Source organism: Mustelus asterias, chromosome 8 (genome assembly GCF_964213995.1).
Source record: "Mustelus asterias chromosome 8, sMusAst1.hap1.1, whole genome shotgun sequence".
Classification (NCBI taxonomy): Eukaryota; Metazoa; Chordata; class Chondrichthyes; order Carcharhiniformes; family Triakidae; genus Mustelus; species Mustelus asterias.
The window spans coordinates 6,461,996-6,482,017 of NC_135808.1; the positions used below are offsets into that span (position 1 = coordinate 6,461,996).

General features: G+C 42.7%; 1 protein-coding gene across 1 annotated transcript; it reads left to right on the forward strand.

The window, feature by feature from the left end:
- The first annotated feature begins 6,640 nt into the window (after nt 1-6,640).
- LOC144496778 (zinc-binding protein A33-like) lies at nt 6,641-18,050 on the forward strand. Its single transcript, XM_078217318.1, has 6 exons — nt 6,641-7,309; nt 7,403-7,498; nt 7,592-7,825; nt 10,522-10,565; nt 10,650-10,765; nt 12,839-18,050. The coding sequence occupies exons 1-6, from the start codon at nt 6,872-6,874 to the stop codon at nt 13,387-13,389; spliced, it is 1,479 nt and encodes a 492-aa protein (XP_078073444.1). The 5' UTR covers nt 6,641-6,871; the 3' UTR covers nt 13,390-18,050.
- The last annotated feature ends 1,972 nt before the right edge of the window (nt 18,051-20,022 follow it).

A 20,022-nucleotide genomic window follows, 5' to 3' on the forward strand; every position in this document is an offset into this window, starting at 1 on the left:
GTTTCGGCCTAATAATTCCCCCGAATTATCTGTGTCTGGGAAATTCTCAGTTTCTGATCATTTTTACATCTATTACCTCCACAGGAAACTCCCTAGCTTCTGATTTTCTTCACTGGCATGTCTTTTTGTGTAACCAATCTTTCCAGTTTTACTTCATTCTCCGGGCAGAAACTGACTGAAACTTGAACTCTTGCCCATGTAGCAATAGAGCTACTTCTCCACATTCACTGTTAACCATTATCCTCAATCAGCCTGTGGTGAATTACACTTAGAAATCTAACACCTCACCCTCCACGGAATCAGCGCAGGTGAGGGTCGAACAACAGAAATCTCCATTGACCTCGAGAGGGAATTTCCGGTCGCGTCTGAGCGAGGCTGTAAAATCCCATGAGGTCAGACATCTTGGAAGTGTCTATTGTGGTATTTATTACTGGGACATACATTTGGAACTGTGATTTTCATGGAGCTATTTGCCCGTGTAAAACAGGCCTGTTTCTCATAGCAGTTAAAGTCACAACAAGGTGCTAATCATACAGTGCAGAAGAGATCCTTCGGCTCATTGAGTCTTCACAGACATACATGAAACACCTGACCTCCCACTTAATCCGTTACCAGCACTTATCAGCTAAAATCACAATAGATATAAATGTAGGAGTTGAATTGGAAACAGATTGTTTTATTTTATTTGATTTATTATTACATGTATCAGTAGACAGTGAAAAGTATTGTTTCTTGCGTGCTATACAGACAAAACATACCGTACATAGAGAAGGAAAGGAGAGAGTGCAGAATGTAGTGTTGCAGTCATAGCTAGGGTGTAGAGAAAGGTCAACTTAATATGAGGTAGGTCCATTCAAAAGTCTGATGGCAGCAGGAAAAAGTCTGTTTTTGAGTTGGATGGTACATGTCCTCAGACTTTTGTATCTTTTTCCAAATGGAAGAAGGTGGAAGAGAGTATGTCCAGGGTGCGTGGGGTCCTTGGTTATGCTGGCTGCCTTCCAAGATGGCGGAAGTGTAGATAGATTCAATGGATGGGAGGCTGGTTTGCGTGATGGACTGGGCTTCGTTCATGACCCTTTGTAAATTTTTGTGGTCTTCGACAGAGCAGGAGTCATCAACCAGAAAGAATGTTTTCTATGGTGCACCTGTAAAAGTTGGTGAGAGTCATAGCAGACATGCCAAATTTACATAGACTCCTTAAAAAGTAGATGCATTCGTGGGCTTTTTTAACTATAGTGTTGGCATGGAGGGACCAGGACAGGTTGTTGGCGGTCGGTACACCTAGAAACTTGAAGCTCTTGTGACCATTTCCACTTCACTTTTGTGCCCATATCTACGTACATGTGGGACCAAGCATTATTCTTTTTAAACAATGTAACACTTTCACTGAGAGAGTCTTTCCCATTTTTGATCCAATGGAATTTGGGCAGGAAAATCCCAGGAGCATTGAAAATTCTCTGGATAAAAGGTCAGTAACAGTAAGGGGAGTTCCATAATTTTTCCCTGGTTGTGGCATAAGCAACATTCCCAGTAACTTGATTTGGTTTGATTTATTATTGTCACATGTATTGGGATCCAGTGAAAAGTATTGTTTCTTGTGCGCCATACCATTATAGAGTACAAAAGGGAGAAGGAAATGGGAACGTGCAGAATATGGTGCTGCAGTTACAGGTAGGGTGTAGAGCAAGATCAGTTCTCTTTGCTGCCTTGTGTCTATTAAGGAAGAATCACAGTTTTGATTCTCCTTATTTCTTCTAACTTTATGAGGAGCAATCCTTGAATCGATCAGAAATAAGGACTGGAGTAGGCCTATTTTATTATTTGTTCTTTCATGGGATGTGGGTGTCACTAGCTAGGCCAACATTTTTGACCATCCCTAATTGCCCCAAGAAAATGGTGGTGAGCCACTTTCTTGAATGTTGCAGGTATACCCACTTTGTTATGATGAAGTGAGGCCATTTAAGTCTGCTTTGCCACTCAACCAGAATATGGCTGATCTTTTACTTCAACTTCATCTCCCTGCACTATTCCCAGGTCTCTTCTTGTTCAAAAATCTATCAACCTCTGTCTTGAATAAATTCAACCACAACTCTCTGGTGTCAATAACTCCGAAGACTTACAAACACTTGATTGAAGATTGAATGGGGGTTTCAATGCATATGAGCTAAGACAGGGGTGAAATCAAGCAAAGTTATGGAGTTGGAAATTGGCGATCTTAATGACAACATGAATGCAAAGTCTAAAGTTTGCCTCAGGGGCAAATATGACACCGAGGTTACAAACAGATTGGCTCAATCTGGGGCTGTTGCCAGGAAAAGGATTGAAGTTGCGAGCTGAAGTTTGGAGTTGTAACCAAAAACAATATTTAACAGGAAGAAATTATTGCTCATGCAGTACCGGATGTTGGATAAACAGTCTGATAATTTAACAAGAGTGGAGAAGTCAAGAGAGGTGAAGATAAGGCTGAGCTAAGCATTGTACTAATACCTTCAGACAATGCTGCCAAGAGGCATCATGTACGTGGCAAACAGAAGGTGGCTGAGGATAGATCCTTGTGGAACAGCAGACAAAACTGTGGGAGCAGCAGGAGAAGCCATTGCCAACAGTCCATGTTCAAATGCAGCAATAAAATATCCAGGCTTGGGCTGATCAGTGTCACGTAATATTCACGTCACATAAGTCCCAGGCACTGACCATCTCCAACAAATGAGAATTGAACCATCAGCCCTTGATATTCAAAAGCATTACCATCGCTGAATTCCCCCATTATCAATATCCTGGGGATTGCCATTAACCAGAAACTGAACTGGACTAGCCATATAAATACTGTGGCTAGCAAAGCAGGTCAAGGGCTAGGAATGAGTAACTCATCTCCTGAGTCCCCCAAAGACTGTCCACCTTCTACAGGGCACAATTCAGGAGTGTGTCATCCATTTGCTTGGATGAGTGCAGCTCCAACAACGCTCAAGAAACTTGACATCAAGTTGACACTCTGCTTGATTGACACCCCATCCACAAACATTTAATCCCTCCACCATTGACAAGCAGTGGTAGCCGTGTGTACCATTTACAAGATGCACTGCAGAAACTCACCAAGGTTCCTGAAGCAGCACTTTCCAAACTAATGACCGTTACCATCTAGAAGGACAGAAGCAGCAGAAACCACAACTTGGAGGTTGCCTTCCAAGCCATTCATCATCCCGACTTGGAAATATATCGCTGTTCCTTCACTATGGCTGGGACAAAATCCTGGAATGCTCTCCCTAACAGCATTGTGGTTGTACCTCTACTTCAGACACTGCAGCAGTTCAAGAAGGCAGCTCACCATCACCTTCTCAAGATCAATTAGGGATGGGTCTAGTCCAGTGGTTCCCAAACTTTTTTCACTGGGCCGCACTTTCGGAATAAAAATTTGCTCATGCCACACCAAATTTTTTATTGATAAGAAATACATTCAAAAACAAAAAAAAAACAACTTCTAGCAATGCTTGATTCATAACATAGAACACAACTACTTTATAATATGATCATGGGACATCCAGAAAGTATAAAACAATGCTTGTTTAAACCATGTTTAAATGTTTCTTTGATTCTCCTTGAATCTTCCCGCCACACTTGCCATCCTCTCTCGCCGCACCAGTGTGGCACGCCGCACCCTTTGGGAGCCACAGGTCTAGTCAGTGATGCCCACATCCCATAAATAAATTTTTAAAAGTGATCCTGGACTACAATTAACTATGATTAGTATTAGACAACTCAATTGCCACCGGAAGGGAATCAGGAACAGGTTTCGATCATTTATTCAAGTGTAGGCAAGGGGACACTACCTCAGGCAGTCTGACAATCAGTGCTGAAACTTATATACATTGTGTTTCACAATGTGGTTATACAATCATTATGTAGTTTTCCATGCAGCTTTATGATTTACACAGTTCAGTTAGCCAAGTGGCTTTACAATTTACACAGTTAAGTTTGTCACATACATAGTTCTATTCTTATGAGTTCATGATTACATGCTTAGCAGATGTCTTTGACCTCAGTTTCTTATCTCCTGGTTTCATATTTACCAGGCCACATCCTATTGATTCTGCAGTCTGAGTTTTTTTGTTTCAACATCCACTGAGGATCTCTGTTGCTTGCTTGCCTGAACTATTTCTTATCCTGTTGTGTGCCACTGCTGAGTTGTCTTCAACTATTTCTCATGCTTAACCCCTTCAATTAAACAGTTAAGAATAGAGCCAGATGGGAGTAGTCTCACATAGCCAGATGACAGAGGAGACATTGGAGAAGGATGGTGTGGTCAACAATGTCAAAGGCTGCAGATGAATGGAGGGCAAGGAAAGAAAGATTATCTTTGTCAGTCACACAACATGCTATTTGTGACTTCAATAGCTGTTTTAGTACCTGTGGCAGATGTGATTGTGCCAGAAACTTGTCACTTGGTCGGTGACAACACATTCAAGCACTGTGGAGAGGAAAGGGAGGTTAGCGATGGAATGGTAGTTTACAAGGACAAGGAAATCAAGTTCTCTTGTGAGAAATAGGATTATAATGGCAGATTTAAAGGAGGGATGAAGAGAGAGAACCACTAACAATGTTGGCTAAGTGGGGGTTTGAGGGAAAGTTATGCCATAGAAATCTATAGCACAGAAAAAGGCCTTTTAGCCCATCAAGTCTGTGCAGGGCAAAGACAAACCACACAACTATTCTAATCCCATTTTCCAGCACTTAGTCTTATATGCCTTGGCAAATGCTCCTCAAATGTAATGAGGGTCTCTGCCTCCACCACCCTTTCAGGCAGTGAGTTCCAGGCTCTCACTACGCTCTGGGTGAAAACATTTTTCCTCACAACCCCTCTAAACCTCCTGCCCTTTACCATCAATCTATGCCCCCTAGCCATTGGTCCCTCCATTAAGGGAAAAAGTTCCTGCCTCTCTACGCTATCTATGCCCTTCATAATTTTATACATCTCAACAATGTCCCCCCTCAGGCACCTCTGCTCCAAGGAAAACAACATAAGAAGTCTAACAACACCAGGTTAAAGTCCAACAGGTTTATTTGGTAGCAAAAGCCACTAGCTTTCGGAACAGGCTGTTCCTTTGTCAGGTGGGTGGGGAGTTCTGATCACAAACAGGGCACAAAGACACAAACTCAATTTACATGAATAATGATTGGAATGTGAGTCTTTACAGCTAATCAAGTCTTAAAGGTACAATGTGAGTGGAGGGAGCATTAAGCACAGGTTAAAAGAGATGTGTATTGTCTCCAGACAGGACAGCCAGTGAGATTTTGCACATCCAGGCAGGTTGTGGGGGTTACAGATAGTGTGACATGAACCCAATATCCCGGTTGAGGCTGTGCTCATGTGTGCGGAACCTGGCTATCAGTCTCTGCTCAGCGACTCTGCGCTGTCGCGTGACATGAAGGCCGCCTTGGAGAACACTTACCCGGAGATCAGAGGCTGAATGCCCGTGACCACTGAAAACCAACCCCATTCTATCCAATCTCTCTTCACAAGTAAGACTCTCCAGCCCAGGCAACATCCTGGTAAATCTCCTCTGTGCCCTTTCCAGTACTATCACATCCCAACTATAATGTGGATTCCAGAACTGCGCACAATACTCTAGCTGTGGCCTAATCAATGTTTTATACAGTTCCAACATAACCACCCTGCTCTTAAACTCTATGCCTCAGCTAATAAAGTATAACATATGCCTTCTTCATCACTTTATCCAACTACCTTGGGAAACAGTGGGAATCCTAGCTGCTATCTGGGTCCAATCGTTCACTGTAACTGTATTTAGAGCGGATTCTCTGAAATGTCACTGTAACTGACGGGTTCCCTGACGGATTTTCTGAAATTTCACTGCAACGGAGAGGTTCCCTCTCTGTAGTTGGTTATCCGAAATTTCCATGTTTATAGTGGGTTATCTGAAATTTCGCTGTAACTGACGGGTTCCCTATTTAGAGTTGGTTATCTGAAATTTCATTGTAGCTGACGGGTTCCCTGTCTACAGTAGGTTATCTGAAATTGCTCTATAGTCTATAACTGACGAGTTATGTGTTTATAGTGGGTTCTCTGAAATTTCGCTGCTTGTGACACAATATTCTGTATGTGCCTGAAATCGTTCCCACTGCGGGTTCAAATAAATGTGATATGGATTTTAGGTGGGTTTCATTTTTTGCTCTGGGTTTCAGTAGTCATCCCCACCCCTTGCCACAAGACAGAAACCTCATTGCCATTCCCACCCCGCCACCGTCTTTATACACAGTATTACCCTCGCCCTCCCGCCTAAACGTCCATATTGCAGTGAGCATGGGGCTGTTTTGTACAGCGGCTCAAATGGGTTCATCTAGCTCACCAATGTGAGAAACGCAGCTCACTCTTTAATAATTTTTCTCGAGTCAAATTCTGAAGCAGTGGTTTTATTCAAACGTTCTTGCAAGAGCGGGTGTCCGATAAGTAGGCACACCCAGCAAACATACTCAGCTCATTTTTATACAGCAGTTTTGAGTCTCTCCACGCCTCTCCCTTCCATGATTGGGTTATATTGCCATTTGAAGAAGCCTATCCTAGGTCTATTTTCTCTGCCCTTGTTTACTTCTTCCACTCCTCTAATCCCTTTACCCCTTACTCGTGTTTGTTTTATGCTTTATTTGATTATCTATTCTTGTGCAAGCTTCTTGTGTGTGTGCTAGCTGCAGTTGTCAGCGATTTTTTTTAGTTCCATCAGTTAACCGTTAACTATATCTTTTTGTTTGTCTGATCTAATTACATACACACACATTATGGGTCAGTCTTGTGGTTTATCTGCAGAAGCAACATTCCCATCTGTTTTTCACACCAATAGCGAAACTGAAACCGATTGGAATGAGGAAATCCTCACTTGCGGACATGGCTTCCAGAAAAAAGACGGATAATTGGACCGAAGAAGTAAACTGTCCCATTTGCCTGGATTTCTTCACCGACCCAGTGATACTGGAGTGTGGACACAACTTCTGCCGCTCCTGTATCACACGGTGCTGGGGACAGAAGTGGCCAAGCCACTTCTGCCCGGAATGTCGAGTGATGATTCGAGAAAGAAACCTCAGGGGAAACCGGGCCTTAGCGAATCTGGCTGAGAAAGCCCGAAATCTGAAGCTAAGCTCAACAGAGAAGGCAAATAAACTTCACTGTGAGAAACACGGGGAAGAACTGAAGCTGTTTTGTGAAACTGACAAGAAATTGATCTGCTATATTTGTAGAGATTCGCGGGACCACAAGTTTCACAACTTCCTGCCGATAGACGAAGCTGCGGAGATGTACAGGGTAAAATGGGGAGGTTTTATTTCAGGTCATTTTTCTTAATTCGCTAATTTTGTGTTCAAAGTGCTGATTCATTGAGTTTTCTTCCAATTCCAGGACCAGCTGAGGCCATTTTTAGAATCGGCCATAGGGAAAAAAGTCTTGGTTCAGGACACCGAAGGGCGGCAGAAGCAGCTAATAGCTGAATTTAAGGTGAGGCTTCCCTGTGCCGATTTTCTGGGATCTCGGTTAGTTTTCTTCCCATTATTGCGGGACATTAATTGTGTTTCACATTTCATTCGGTAGGAACAGTCGAGCAGTCTGCAGACCCACATCATGTCGGAATTCGCTAAACTGCGCCAGATTCTCGATGAGAAAGGGAAACGTTTACTCAGAAATCTCAAGGAGGAAGAGGAGAGGATTCTGAAAACTATGGAGAAAAACCTCAGTGGAATCCAACAGGAGTTAGTTAGCGTTAAGCGAGAGCTAGCAAAGTTAGAGAGACAGATGGAGGAGCAAGACACAATCACATTTCTGAAGGCAAGAGGTTATTTCATTGAAAGCAAACTAAAGTTAATACCGTTGTGGGACTGGGAGAGCCAGTGATAGCTGCAGGCTAGGGAGAGGCTAGGCTAGGTGGTACAGTGGTTAGCACTGCTGCCTCACAGCATCAAGGACCTGGGTTCAAATCCTGGCTGGCCACTGTCTGTGCGGAGTCTGCACGTTCTGTGTCTGCATTGGTTTCCTCCCAGTCCAAAAGAGGTGCTGATTAGATGCATTGACCATGCTAAATTCTCCCTCAGTGTACCCAAACAGATGCCAGAGTGTGGCAACTCGGGGATTTCATTGCAGTGTTAATGTAAACCTGCCTCATCCTGGTTTGGATGAGGGAACAAAACGTAACATCTCAAAGTTTGCAGATGATACCAAGTTGGGTGAGAGGGTGAACTGTGGCGAGGATGCAGAGATCCTTCAGAATGATCTGGATAGATTGGGTGAGTGGGCAAATCAATGGCAGATGTAGTATAATTTGGGTAAATGCGAGGTTATTCACTTTGGAAGCAATAACAAGAAAGCAGATTACTACCTGAATGGCTGTAAATTGGGAGAGGGGAGTGTGCAGCGAGACCTGGGTGTCCTTGTGCACCAGTCACTGAAGGTAAGCATGCAGGTGCAGCAGGAAGTGAAGAAGGCAAATGGCTTTCATTGCGAGAGGTTTCGAGTACAGGAGCAGGGATGTGTTGTTGCAATTACACAGGACCTTGGTGAGACCACACCTAGAGTTTGGGTCTCCATCGGAGGGTGTTTTTGCTCTCGAGGGAGTGCAGCGAAGATTTACCAGGCTGATTCCGAGGATGGCGGGACTGAGGTATGAGGAGAGATTGACTAGGTTAGGATTGTTTTCGATTGTTTTGTTCAGACGAATGAGGGGGCATCTCATAGAGACTTATAAAATTCTAACAGGACTAGACAGGATAGATGCAAGGAGGATATTCCCGATGGTGGGAGAATCCAGAACCAGGGGTCACAGTCTGAGGATTCAGGGTAGACCATTTAGGACGGAGGTGAGGAGACATTTCTTCACCCAAGGAGTGATGCGCCTGCGGAATTCATTACCACTGGAAGTAGTTGATGCCAAAACATTGAATATATTTAAGAGGCGGTAGGATATAGCACTTTGGGCGAATGGGATCAAAGGTTATGGGGAAAAAGCAGGATTAGGCTATTGTGTGGACCATCAGCTATGATCGTAATTAATGGCAGAGCAGGCTTGAAGGGCCAAATGGCCTCTTCCTGTTTCTATCTTCTATGTTTCTATGTAACAAAGTCTTCATGGATGAAAAGACCAAAGGTAGTGGCAAATGGTAGTAATCATGGCTCAGAAGTGTGCTGATAGTGGCACATCAAGAGATCAGAATGTGTTAATGGCAGAACAAAGGTAAGCAACGTGACAAAGAACAACCAGGGACAGGTAACATATGGCCCTAGTGGAGGGGAGGGGTGCTGGTTGGGTGGTGGGGAAGGGGTGAGGGAGATGGCTTATAGCTCATGGAATAAAAGTGACAGGAACAACATGGTTACAGAATTTGCTGATTGTAAAGAAACAGAGCAGTGGTTAATTGAAGATTTTCAGGCTGGAAAAAGTTTTGTTCTGGGGTTCCCCAAAGGTCAGATATATATTCATGATCTAGCCCTTGGTGTACAGGGCACAATTCCAATGTTTGAGGATGGTACAAAACCAGAAAGCGTTGTGAACTGTGAGGATAGTGTGGAACTTCAAAGGGGCATAGACAAGTTGGTGGATTAGGCAGAAAGGTGTCAGATGAAGTTCAATGCAGAGAAATATGAAGAAATTTATTTTTGCAGGACATGTACAGAATATAATAGCTCATGAAAGGTAAGATTTTTCAATCTAGGGAGGCAATGTCATAGTGGTATTGTCACTGGACTAGCAATCCAGAGACCCAAGGTAATACTCTGGGACAGTGGTGACATTTCATTTCACATTTTAAAATGCATTTTATACTCACTGATTACATATTCTTCGATACCAAGCTGAACACGAAGAGGAGAAAGGGATGGAGAGTGAGGAAGATAAATGACTGCTCCAGAATGAGTTCTGTGGTGCTGAAGAATAACAAAATGAATCTATTTTTGCCTCACAAACTTCAGATCTGCAGAAATTGTACACCACATACTGAGACTGGGTATTTCTACTATGTGCATTAACCCTCCAGCTGGCAGAGCTGATTTAAACTGCTGGCCATTCCTGGTCTATATGTCAAACTGAGCTGGAAACTGAAATCCTGGGGTAACAGATATGTGCTGGTCCCAGTGAGAGGTGATTACAACCCATTAAACAAGAAATAAAACTTTTAACTTTTGAGAATATCCATCCCCACCACATTTAATCACGTTGACTCATTGTTTTGCCCATTGCTAATTTGTGCTGTGGGAAAAAACGTAATTCCAAACTACAGCAGTAGAAAAAAGCTATTTGACATTAGCAGAAATAACAAATTCTCATTGAGTATCAACAGCTTCAATTTCAGTGTTACCCTGGAAAATGTACAGCACAACTCTGTTTTCCATGTGAATTTACCAGTACAAATTATTCCAAGCCATTCATTTTATCATTTTCTAATCTGTATAGTCATTTGACAGAGACAGTGAACGATGGTAACAGGTTGGCTGTGTCACTAACTTCTGGTTATCCTCTCCATGTCATTCCTCAGACCCATGATTCTGTTTTACTTCAAGAGGTTTCCAAGGGCAAAGGGTATGTATTCTCTGTATTGACATGCAAGTTAACTTAATAAGTCAAAAAGCGATGATCATTACATTGCAGGCTTTATATTCACAGGATTAATGCTCATGATGTTGCACAGTCGTTGGTACCTGCCTCAGTGTTACTTGGAAAGTACAAAGGCCCTCTACAGTACACTGTGTGGAAAGAAATGATAGCAAGCATTTGTCCAGGTAAAGATCTTCTCGTTTTCCATTTAAAATCTTGTAAAGCTCTCAGCATGCGAACAGAGCAGATTTGTGACAGAACCTATACATAGAAAAGGCAGAGCATGGAGAGGATTGATGAGGGCAGTGAGGCTGATGATGTGTATTTAGACTTTCAGAAGTTATTTGCCAAAGTACCACATAATAGATCCGTTGGAAAACTAAAGCTCATTCAGGTTAAAAGGACAGTAACGGTACGGATTCAAAATCTTCCAACTTGAAACCAGTCAGGGGGTAGTGGATGCTCCTGGTTCGATGTTTTCCATATAGGGCTGGGTAACTAATCCGATGTGGAGATGCCGGCGTTGGACTGGGGTAAACACAGTAAGAAGTTTAACAACACCAGGTTAAAGTCCAACAGGTTTATTTGGTAGCAAAAGCCACACAAGCTTTCGGAGCTCTAAGCCCCTTCTTCAGGTGAGTGGGAATTCTGTTCACAAACAGAGCTTATAAAGACACAGACTCAATTTACATGAATAATGGTTGGAATGCGAATACTTACAACTAATCAAGTCTTTAAGAAACAAAACAATGTGAATGGAGAGAGCATCAAGACAGGCTAAAAAGATGTGTATTGTCTCCAGACAAGACAGCCAGTGAAACTCTGCAGGTCCACGCAACTGTGGGAGTTACAAATAGTGTGACATGAACCCAATATCCCGGTTGAGGCCGTCCTCGTGTGTGCGGAACTTGGCTATCAGTTTCTGCTCAGCGACTCTGCGCTGTCGTGTGTCGCGAAGGCCGCCTTGGAGAACGCTTACCCGAATATCAGAGGCCGAATGCCCGTGACCGCTGAAGTGCTCCCCAACAGGAAGAGAACAGTCTTGCCTGGTGATTGTCGAGCGGTGTTCATTCATCCGTTGTCGCAGCGTCTGCATAGTTTCCCCAATGTACCATGCCTCGGGACATCCTTTCTTGCAGCGTATCAGGTAGACAACGTTGGCCAAATTGCAAGAGTATGTACCGTGTACCTCACCAGTCAAGACTGTTCTCTTCCTGTTGGGGAGCACTTCAGCGGTCACGGGCATTCGGCCTCTGATATTCGGGTAAGCGTTCTCCAAGGCGGCCTTCACGACACACGACAGCGCAGAGTCGCTGAGCAGAAACTGATAGCCAAGTTCCGCACACACGAGGACGGCCTCAACCGGGATATTGGGTTCATGTCACACTATTTGTAACTCCCACAGTTGCGTGGACCTGCAGAGTTTCACTGGCTGTCTTGTCTGGAGACAATACACATCTTTTTAGCCTGTCTTGATGCTCTCTCCATTCACATTGTTTTGTTTCTTAAAGACTTGATTAGTTGTAAGTATTCGCATTCCAACCATTATTCATGTAAATTGAGTCTGTGTCTTTATAAGCTCTGTTTGTGAACAGAATTCCCACTCACCTGAAGAAGGGGCTTAGAGCTCCGAAAGCTTGTGTGGCTTTTGCTACCAAATAAACCTGTTGGACTTTAACCTGGTGTTGTTAAACTTCTTACTAACTAATCCGAGCCATCAAGTATCAGATTTTTAAATCCTGCAGGTATATCGTTGCTGCTCATCTATTCAAAAATAACATTGAGGATTGAGATGCAGGGAATCAAAACATGATGCAGATTAATTGACAAGTTTTCATAATTTGAACATATATAAAATTAATCTAACAGTTTTGTCCCCCGCCCCTCGTTCCTGCAACTTCTTCCCTTTGACCCTTTGGTCCCAGAGCAGCGGGACTCAGTCTGGAGCTACCCCAACCATTTCCCCATCTCTATGACTTGTGACCAAATTACAACTTGTACATCGTGGCAATAGCATCCAATGCTGGGCACAAGAGCCTCAGATCCTCAAGCCAGAATTAGAAAAAAAAACATCTCCTGGAGATTTCTGAGACAGGAGGAGATTACCAATACAGAGAGGGGTAATACCGTGAACAAATTTGAAAAGAAAGATGGGAATTTCAAAATCAAGGAAATTTACTGAGGCTGGGAGATAGAGTTTGAATAAAGCATAGCAAAATCAAAACTAAATCACTGACTGTTATTTCAACTTTTCCCAGCTCCAGCTTCTCTGACCCTAGATCCTAATACAGCGAATCCCCAACTCATCCTGTCTGAGGACTGGACTAGTGTGAGACTCGGAGACAAACGGCAGGCACTCCCTGACACATCGCAGAGGTTTGATTCTTGGGCCTTTGTCCTGGGATCAGATGGATTCACATCAGGGAGACATTATTGGGAGGTGGAGGTGGGGAATAAGAGTGAGTGGGGTCTAGGAGTGACCCGAGAGTCTGCCGAGAGGAAAGGGGAAATTGACCCAAAACCTGAAACTGGATACTGGACAATGGGGGTTGGAAATGGAACTGAATATTTTGCCAGTACATCCCCGTCATGGACCCCCCTCACCCTGAGTGGGAAACCCCAGAAGATAGGTGTTTACCTGGACTATGAGGGTGGGCAGGTGTCATTTTACAATGCAGATAACATGTCCCACCTCCACACTTTCACCCACACGTTCACTGAGAAAATCTTTCCTATTTTTGATCCGGGTTGGAATTTTGGCAAGAAAAACCCAGGAGCATTGAAAATTCTCCGGATAAAAGCTCAGTAACAATATAGGGAGTTCCATTATTTTTCCCTGGTGGTGGTGGTGCAAGCAACATACCCAGTAACATTCTCTTTGCTGCCATTAAGGAACAATCACAGTTTTGATTTTCCTTATTTCTTCTACTTCTATGAGGAGCAATCCTTGAGGACATTAAAATAAGGGATGTCACCAGCGAGGCCAGATTTGTTGTCCATCCCTAGTTGCCCTCAAACAAGTGGTGGTGAGCTACTTTCTGCAGGTATACCCACATTGCTATTATGGAGAGATTAGGAAGGCCATTTGCCCTTTCACACGTCTGTTTTGCCACTCGATAAGATCGATGATCTGCAACCTGAAATCCATTTTCCCGCACTATCCCCGGATCACTTGGTGTCTAAAAATATATCTGTTTTGAATATACTTGATGGCTGAGCAACTACAACTCCCTGAGATTCAAGATCTCACGTTCACAACAATTGATTGAAGAAATTTCTGCTCATCTCAACTCTAAATGACTGACTCCTTATTCTGAGTCTCGGAGTCAATGTTCATTCAACAGAAACATTTCCTCAGCAACGACTTGTCAAATCATCTTTCAAATAGGGCACTTCTCATTCTTCCAGGGAATCGAGGCCTGATCTGCCCAATCTCGTTTCATAGGACAATCCCCACATCCGATGGCAGTCTTAATGAACTTGCATTGCACTTTCCTTTAGTGCAAGGAGCTCCTTCTGTAGGTAAGGTGGCCACAACTGCAGAGTACTCCTGGTCTGGTTTCACCAATGCCCTCTCTAATTGTAATTGGGCCTCATTACTTGGATTCCAATCTCAAAAACTAACACACCATTTTCTTTCCTATTTGCTATTAACATTCCGTGACTCATGAAGGACACCCAGGCCCCTTTGAATACAAACAATTCCCAGAAAATCAAAAATGGTTTAAAAAAATTGTTTTTCTCCACATAAATAATTTTATATTTTGCCACATTGTATGACATCTGCCATTTTGCTCACTAACCCAACGTGTCTATGTCCCTCCACAGCCTCTTGTGTACATTCTCCTCAGTGCTTACTCTCCACCTAACTTTGCATCACCAGCATACTTGGGGACATATTTATTCCACTCATCTATACCAGTAATATAGATTGTAAATAACTTAGGCCCAAGTACCAATCTTTTACCCTATTAAAGTCCTAAAAATGTCCTACTCTGGATTTCGGTCCATTGACTAACGCTTAATCCAATGCATCCACTATCTCTTTGAAAAGCTGAGGATATAGGCCATCGGGTTAAAGAGACTTATTGCCACTTAGTTTAATTAATTCTCCTGTACTATTTCTTTCCTTAATACAATTTCTTTAAGTCATTCATTCTCTCCAGACCTCCATTATTTCCAAATGTGTGTCTCTTCTGGTACACAAAGCATTTGCCTAATGAATTGCAAGTTTATGAATCTTTTTTCCACCTAGTGCCGGATTATGGAACATCTAAGATCTGATCCAATTTATTCCTTTGTCTATGTAAAGAATAGTCTCAACTTCTAGCTGAACTACATGTCAGTATAAGTGTCATCCCCAGCTTCTCATTCTGTTAACTCATAGGTGTTTCTGTACAGCAATCATTTGCATCTCTCTGAGCAGTATCTAATTGTGACTCTAGCTCCCACCATATTCACGAGTAATGGATCCTTGTGAATCTCACTGCTCTGGAATAAACCCTTTCTCCTTCAGGGAACATTCCTTCTAGGGTACAAGAAAGCTAGCCTCTAATCCATATCTGAGACATTCCTGTGGCTACTATTTTTGCAGACTATTAATCCATTTAAAATAGATGGATTAAAGCTGGTGTTGCACAGAAGACTGAGAATGTCACACCAATGGACCTTTACCCCAGATTCCTTAATAACTTTATCACAAAAAATTATCCATCTGAGTGCTAAAATTAACAATTTGTCTAGAATGAATTGCCTGCTCGGGAAGAGAGTTCAAAACTTATAACACCATTTTTAAAAATTATTAAACTATGTTCTCCAGTTTTAGTCTCCAGATGAAATGGTTTCTCTCTTATCTGCCCTATCTGTTCTCCTTAATATCTTGAAAATTTGATCAAATCATTCCTTAACCTTGCAACTTTCAGGGAATACAACCCTAGTTTATGTAATACTCTTATAATTTAACCTTTGGATTTCACATATCATTCTTGGTTAATGTATCCATCCTAAGGTGGGGAGCCCAGAACTGCTCACAATACTCCAGGTGTGGTCTAACCAGGACTTCATGTAACTTTGTATTCTTGAGCTCTAGCTATAAAAGCCAGTAATCTTTTTGGCTATTTTCTGTAAGGGTTCATGGCAATTTTTATTTGCCATGGGATGCAGATATCACTGGTAAGGCCAGCATTTGTTACCCAGCCCTAATTGCAACAACTGAGTGGTTGCAAGGTCATTTCAGTGGGCAGAGAAGAATCAACACATAGCTGTGGCTATGGAGTTACACATAGGCTACAGTGCAAATATGTCAGATTTCCTTCCCTAAAGGACATTAGCAAATCTGGCGAATTTTTGATGACAATCAATGATAGCTTCATGCCAACTGTTACTGAAATGAGCCTTGATTTTGAGATTTTATTCGTTGAATTTAAATTCCACCAGCTGCCCTGTGGGATTTGAACCCAGGTCCCCAACATATAAACCTGAACCTCTGGATTATTAGTTTAGTGACATTATCACTCCACCCATCACCTCCCCTCAATGATTCATATACCTTTGAACCTTCACTGTTGCTACTTTTCATCATTCAGGAAGTACCCCTTTCAGATTCAAAGTGGGTTGACCTCACATTTATTTGCATTCTAATCTATTTGCTAGTTTTTCCAAACATTTAATCTATTAATCTCCCCTTGAAATGTTATGCTTCATCTACTCTGCTTACTGCTTACAATGTCGTCTGTATTTGTGTCACCAACAAATTTAGGTATGTGATCTTCTACCCCACCTAAGTTATGAATAAAATGGGTAAACAGTTGAGTCCTTATAATGTCTTCTGGAATTTCATGCAAATAACATTGAGACATTCCCCTCTGCCCATTGGTTTAGTCACCTCTGTAAATATACAATGGTTTTCGCCATGCTTAACTTTTTAAAAACACAGCCTCCCTCTTCAGTTGACAAAATTCAAGTTGTTTGGCGTTACCTATAGACCATAAGACATAGGAGCAGAATTCAGCCACTCAGCCCACCGACTCTGCTCCACCATTCAATCATGGCTGATATTTCTCTGATCCCCATTCTCCTGCCTTTTCCCCATAACCCCTGACCCATTTATTAATCAAGAACCTATCTATCTCTGTCTTGACACACAATGACCTGGCCTCCACAGCCTTCTGCGGCAAAGAGTTCCACAGATTCACCACTCTCTGGCTGAAGAAATTCTGCCTCATCTCTGTTTTAAAGGATCATCCCTTTAACCTGAGGTTGTGCCCTCTGGTTCTAGTTTTTCCTACTAATGGAAACATCTTCTCCAAGTCCACTTTATCCAGGCCTCGCAGTATCCAGTAAATTTCAACAAGATCCCCATCTCATCCTTCTAAACTCCAACGAGTACAGACCCACAGTCCTAAGCTGTTCCTCATACGACAGGCTCTTCATTCCAGGGATCATTCTTGTGAACCTCCTCTGGACCCTTTCCAGGACCAGCACAGCCTTGCTTAGATACGGAGCCTAAAACTGCTCACAATACTCCAAATGGGGTCTGACCAGAGCCTTATACAGCCTCAGAAATATATCCCTGCTCTTGTATTCTAGCCCTCTCGACATGAATGCTAACATTGCATTTACCTTCCTAACTGCCGCCTGAACCTGCCCGTTAACCTTAAGAGAATCTTGAACAATGACTCCCAAGTCCTTTTGTGTTTCTGATTTCCTAAGCATTTTCCCATTTAGAAAATAGTCTGTGCCTCCATTCCTCCTTCCAAAGTGCATAACCTCACACTTTTCCACTTTGTATTCCATCTGCCACTTCTTTGCCCACTCTCCTAACTTGTCCAAGTCCTTCTGCAGTCCCCCTGCTTCCTCAATACTACCTGTCCCTCTACATCTGCAAACTTAGCAACAGTGTCTTCAGTTCCTTTCTCCAAATCGTTAATGTATATTGTGAAAAGTTGTGGTCCCAGCATTGATCCCTGAGGCACACCACTAGTCACTGGCTGCCATCCTGAAAAAGACCCCTTTATCCCTCTCTGCCTTCTGCCAGTCAGCCAATCCTTTATCCATGCCAGGATCTTACCCGTAACACCATGGGCACTTAACTTATTTAACAGTCTCCTATAGACTCTGGTCAACTACAGACCTCCAGGTACAGTCTTCAACCACTGCAATGAAGGGGACTACACAGTGAGGGGTTGCTAATGAAAAATCAACTGTACTCTTCAGTGACAAAAATGCAAACAATGAGTTAAATGACATGTTAATTGACATTAAATCTTGGGACACAAGATGAAGTCTCTATTTCCAAGTAATATCCTCTGTAGCTCATGAATTGTGATATATTTTATCAGTAAGTGCATCCAGATGTTTAAATGTTTATAGTTAATGCTGATTTACAGCTATTGCACTATTTTCGGTACAAATTGTGTAACCTTATGGTGGTGTTAGACAGAGCAGTAAAATATCAATAAAGGAATCATTCCAGTTTACTGTGTCACAGAATGTACATTTGTCAAGGAGTGGTTAACCAATTTACTCAACAGGGATTGTTACCTCAAAGCAGTTAATTTGGCTTGTGCAATTGCCAATATGTATTGATGGTTCAGATCAGTATTGACCTTTTCATTTGCACAATAACCAGAGCCCTTTGGGCTGAGCGAAAAATTAGCTTCGAAATGAACCTCAATCCCTGATAAACTTGCCTTTTTGTAGATATGTGGAGCACTCCTGGTTTTAATTCTATCCAGATCCATTCCGGAGAGCCCCCAGACTTTCAGGTTACGGCAGTGCGGTTTTATGCTCCAGCTCTAAACCGGAGATGTGATCTTTGACATGTCATAACTTCACCACTTTACGTGGATCATTCTAACAATTCTCTCCATTTGTATAATGGGTGTGACTGCAATATCTACTGTTTAAATTCTGATACGGGCATATCCAGTGCGGCCAGCTGTTATGGTCCCTCCTTAGTTGGCCTCGAGAAGGTGGTGCTAAGCTATCTTCTTGAACTTCAGCTTTGTGCTGGAGCTATTCTCAAGTGCTGTTAAATAAGAAGGTACAGGATTGAAAGTTCAGAGACCCTGCAACTCTGAATCTTCCAATTCTGCCTCCTGCAAAGGCATAATCCATTTCACTCAGTTACTCCACCACACCCATCTCTGCTTTGTTGGCTGAACGTGGTACATCTATATTTTCCAAAAACTGTGCAGGTGGAAACATGAACGGTGTCCAAAATTGCCCCGGTCTCTGTTGAAATCCTTCTGCTACTACAGGATTTACGCTGGTCTTGTCTGATAATGTTGACTACCATGTTAAAAGTCCCTGTTGATGCCAATGGCCTTTTTGCAGCTTCATAGGCCACCAATGACCTGGGATTTACCCTCTTCTGATTTTATAATTCTGGAGGTGGACAAAACCCTGGCTGAACTACTCTCTGGCAGATCCAACCAACAAGGAATGGAATGGGTTCAGCAGCAAGCTACCACCCACGTATCCACTAAAAAAAAAATATTTGAAGAATGAGCAGAACATCTGAGCCTGAAAGTACAATTGTGAATTAATGGAGAAAACTTTCACGACCTTGGGGAGAAGCCTCACAATGATTCCTGTACTGTCTCACTGCAGGTGTCATACCTTCAAACACTCAATCACACCCGTTTTCACCACTTGTCAATCCTAAAAAGTGTGGGTAAATGTTCCGTTGCACCTTCAGCCTCATACCAGGGACAAAAGGCTTTAATTATCTGGAGAAGAGGGTATGTTTTTCCTTAGAGGGAGCAGAATATAAGGAGATTTGATGGAGGTCATAGAAGAGTACAGCACACAAATAGGCCCTTCAGCCCAATGGGTCTATGCCAACCATGATGCCCTCTCAGCTAGTCCCAATTGCCCACATTCCTCGAATCTTTTCCCATCCATGTCCTTATTCAAATGCTTTTTAAATGTTGCTGTTGAACCCACCTCAACAACTTTCTCTGGCAGCTCATTCCAAACGTGCACCACCCTCTACGTGAAGATGTTGCCCCTCAGGTCCCTTTTAAATCTTTCCCCTCTCACCTTAAACCTCTGCCCTCTAGTTTTCAATTCCCCTTCCCTGGGAAAAAGATTATGTGTGTTCATCCTATCTATGTCCCTCATGAATTTATCCAACTCAATAAGGTAGGAAAACAAGTGTTTACCCAAGTGACTAGGGGTGAACAATAATGTATAGAAGTAGGTGAGTTCAAAGTGGGGAGATAAGAAAATAATTTACATTTCTGCCAAAAATCTAGTCTAAGTTGTTGTTGAAATAGAATAACATCAAAGGGAAATAACACTATGTCCACAGCAGGGTAACTAAGTACAGCGGGTGAGAAGGAAAAGTAGCATAGCTGATAAGTAGCTAGGACCATTGCCAAGCCCAGCTGGTAAAACAGGCTCTCCAGAAAACAGGTTGGTGCTGAAAGTTGCTATT

Excerpts from the sequence above, each read along its gene's own strand:
- LOC144496778 (XM_078217318.1), top strand. The coding sequence starts at position 6,872 with ATGAGGAAATCCTCACTTGCGGACATGGCTTCCAGAAAAAAGACGGAT. Across the intron at positions 7,310-7,402 it reads AAGCTGCGGAGATGTACAGG|GACCAGCTGAGGCCATTTTT; the intron begins GTAAAATGGGGA and ends TTCCAATTCCAG. Across the intron at positions 7,499-7,591 it reads AGCTAATAGCTGAATTTAAG|GAACAGTCGAGCAGTCTGCA; the intron begins GTGAGGCTTCCC and ends TTCATTCGGTAG.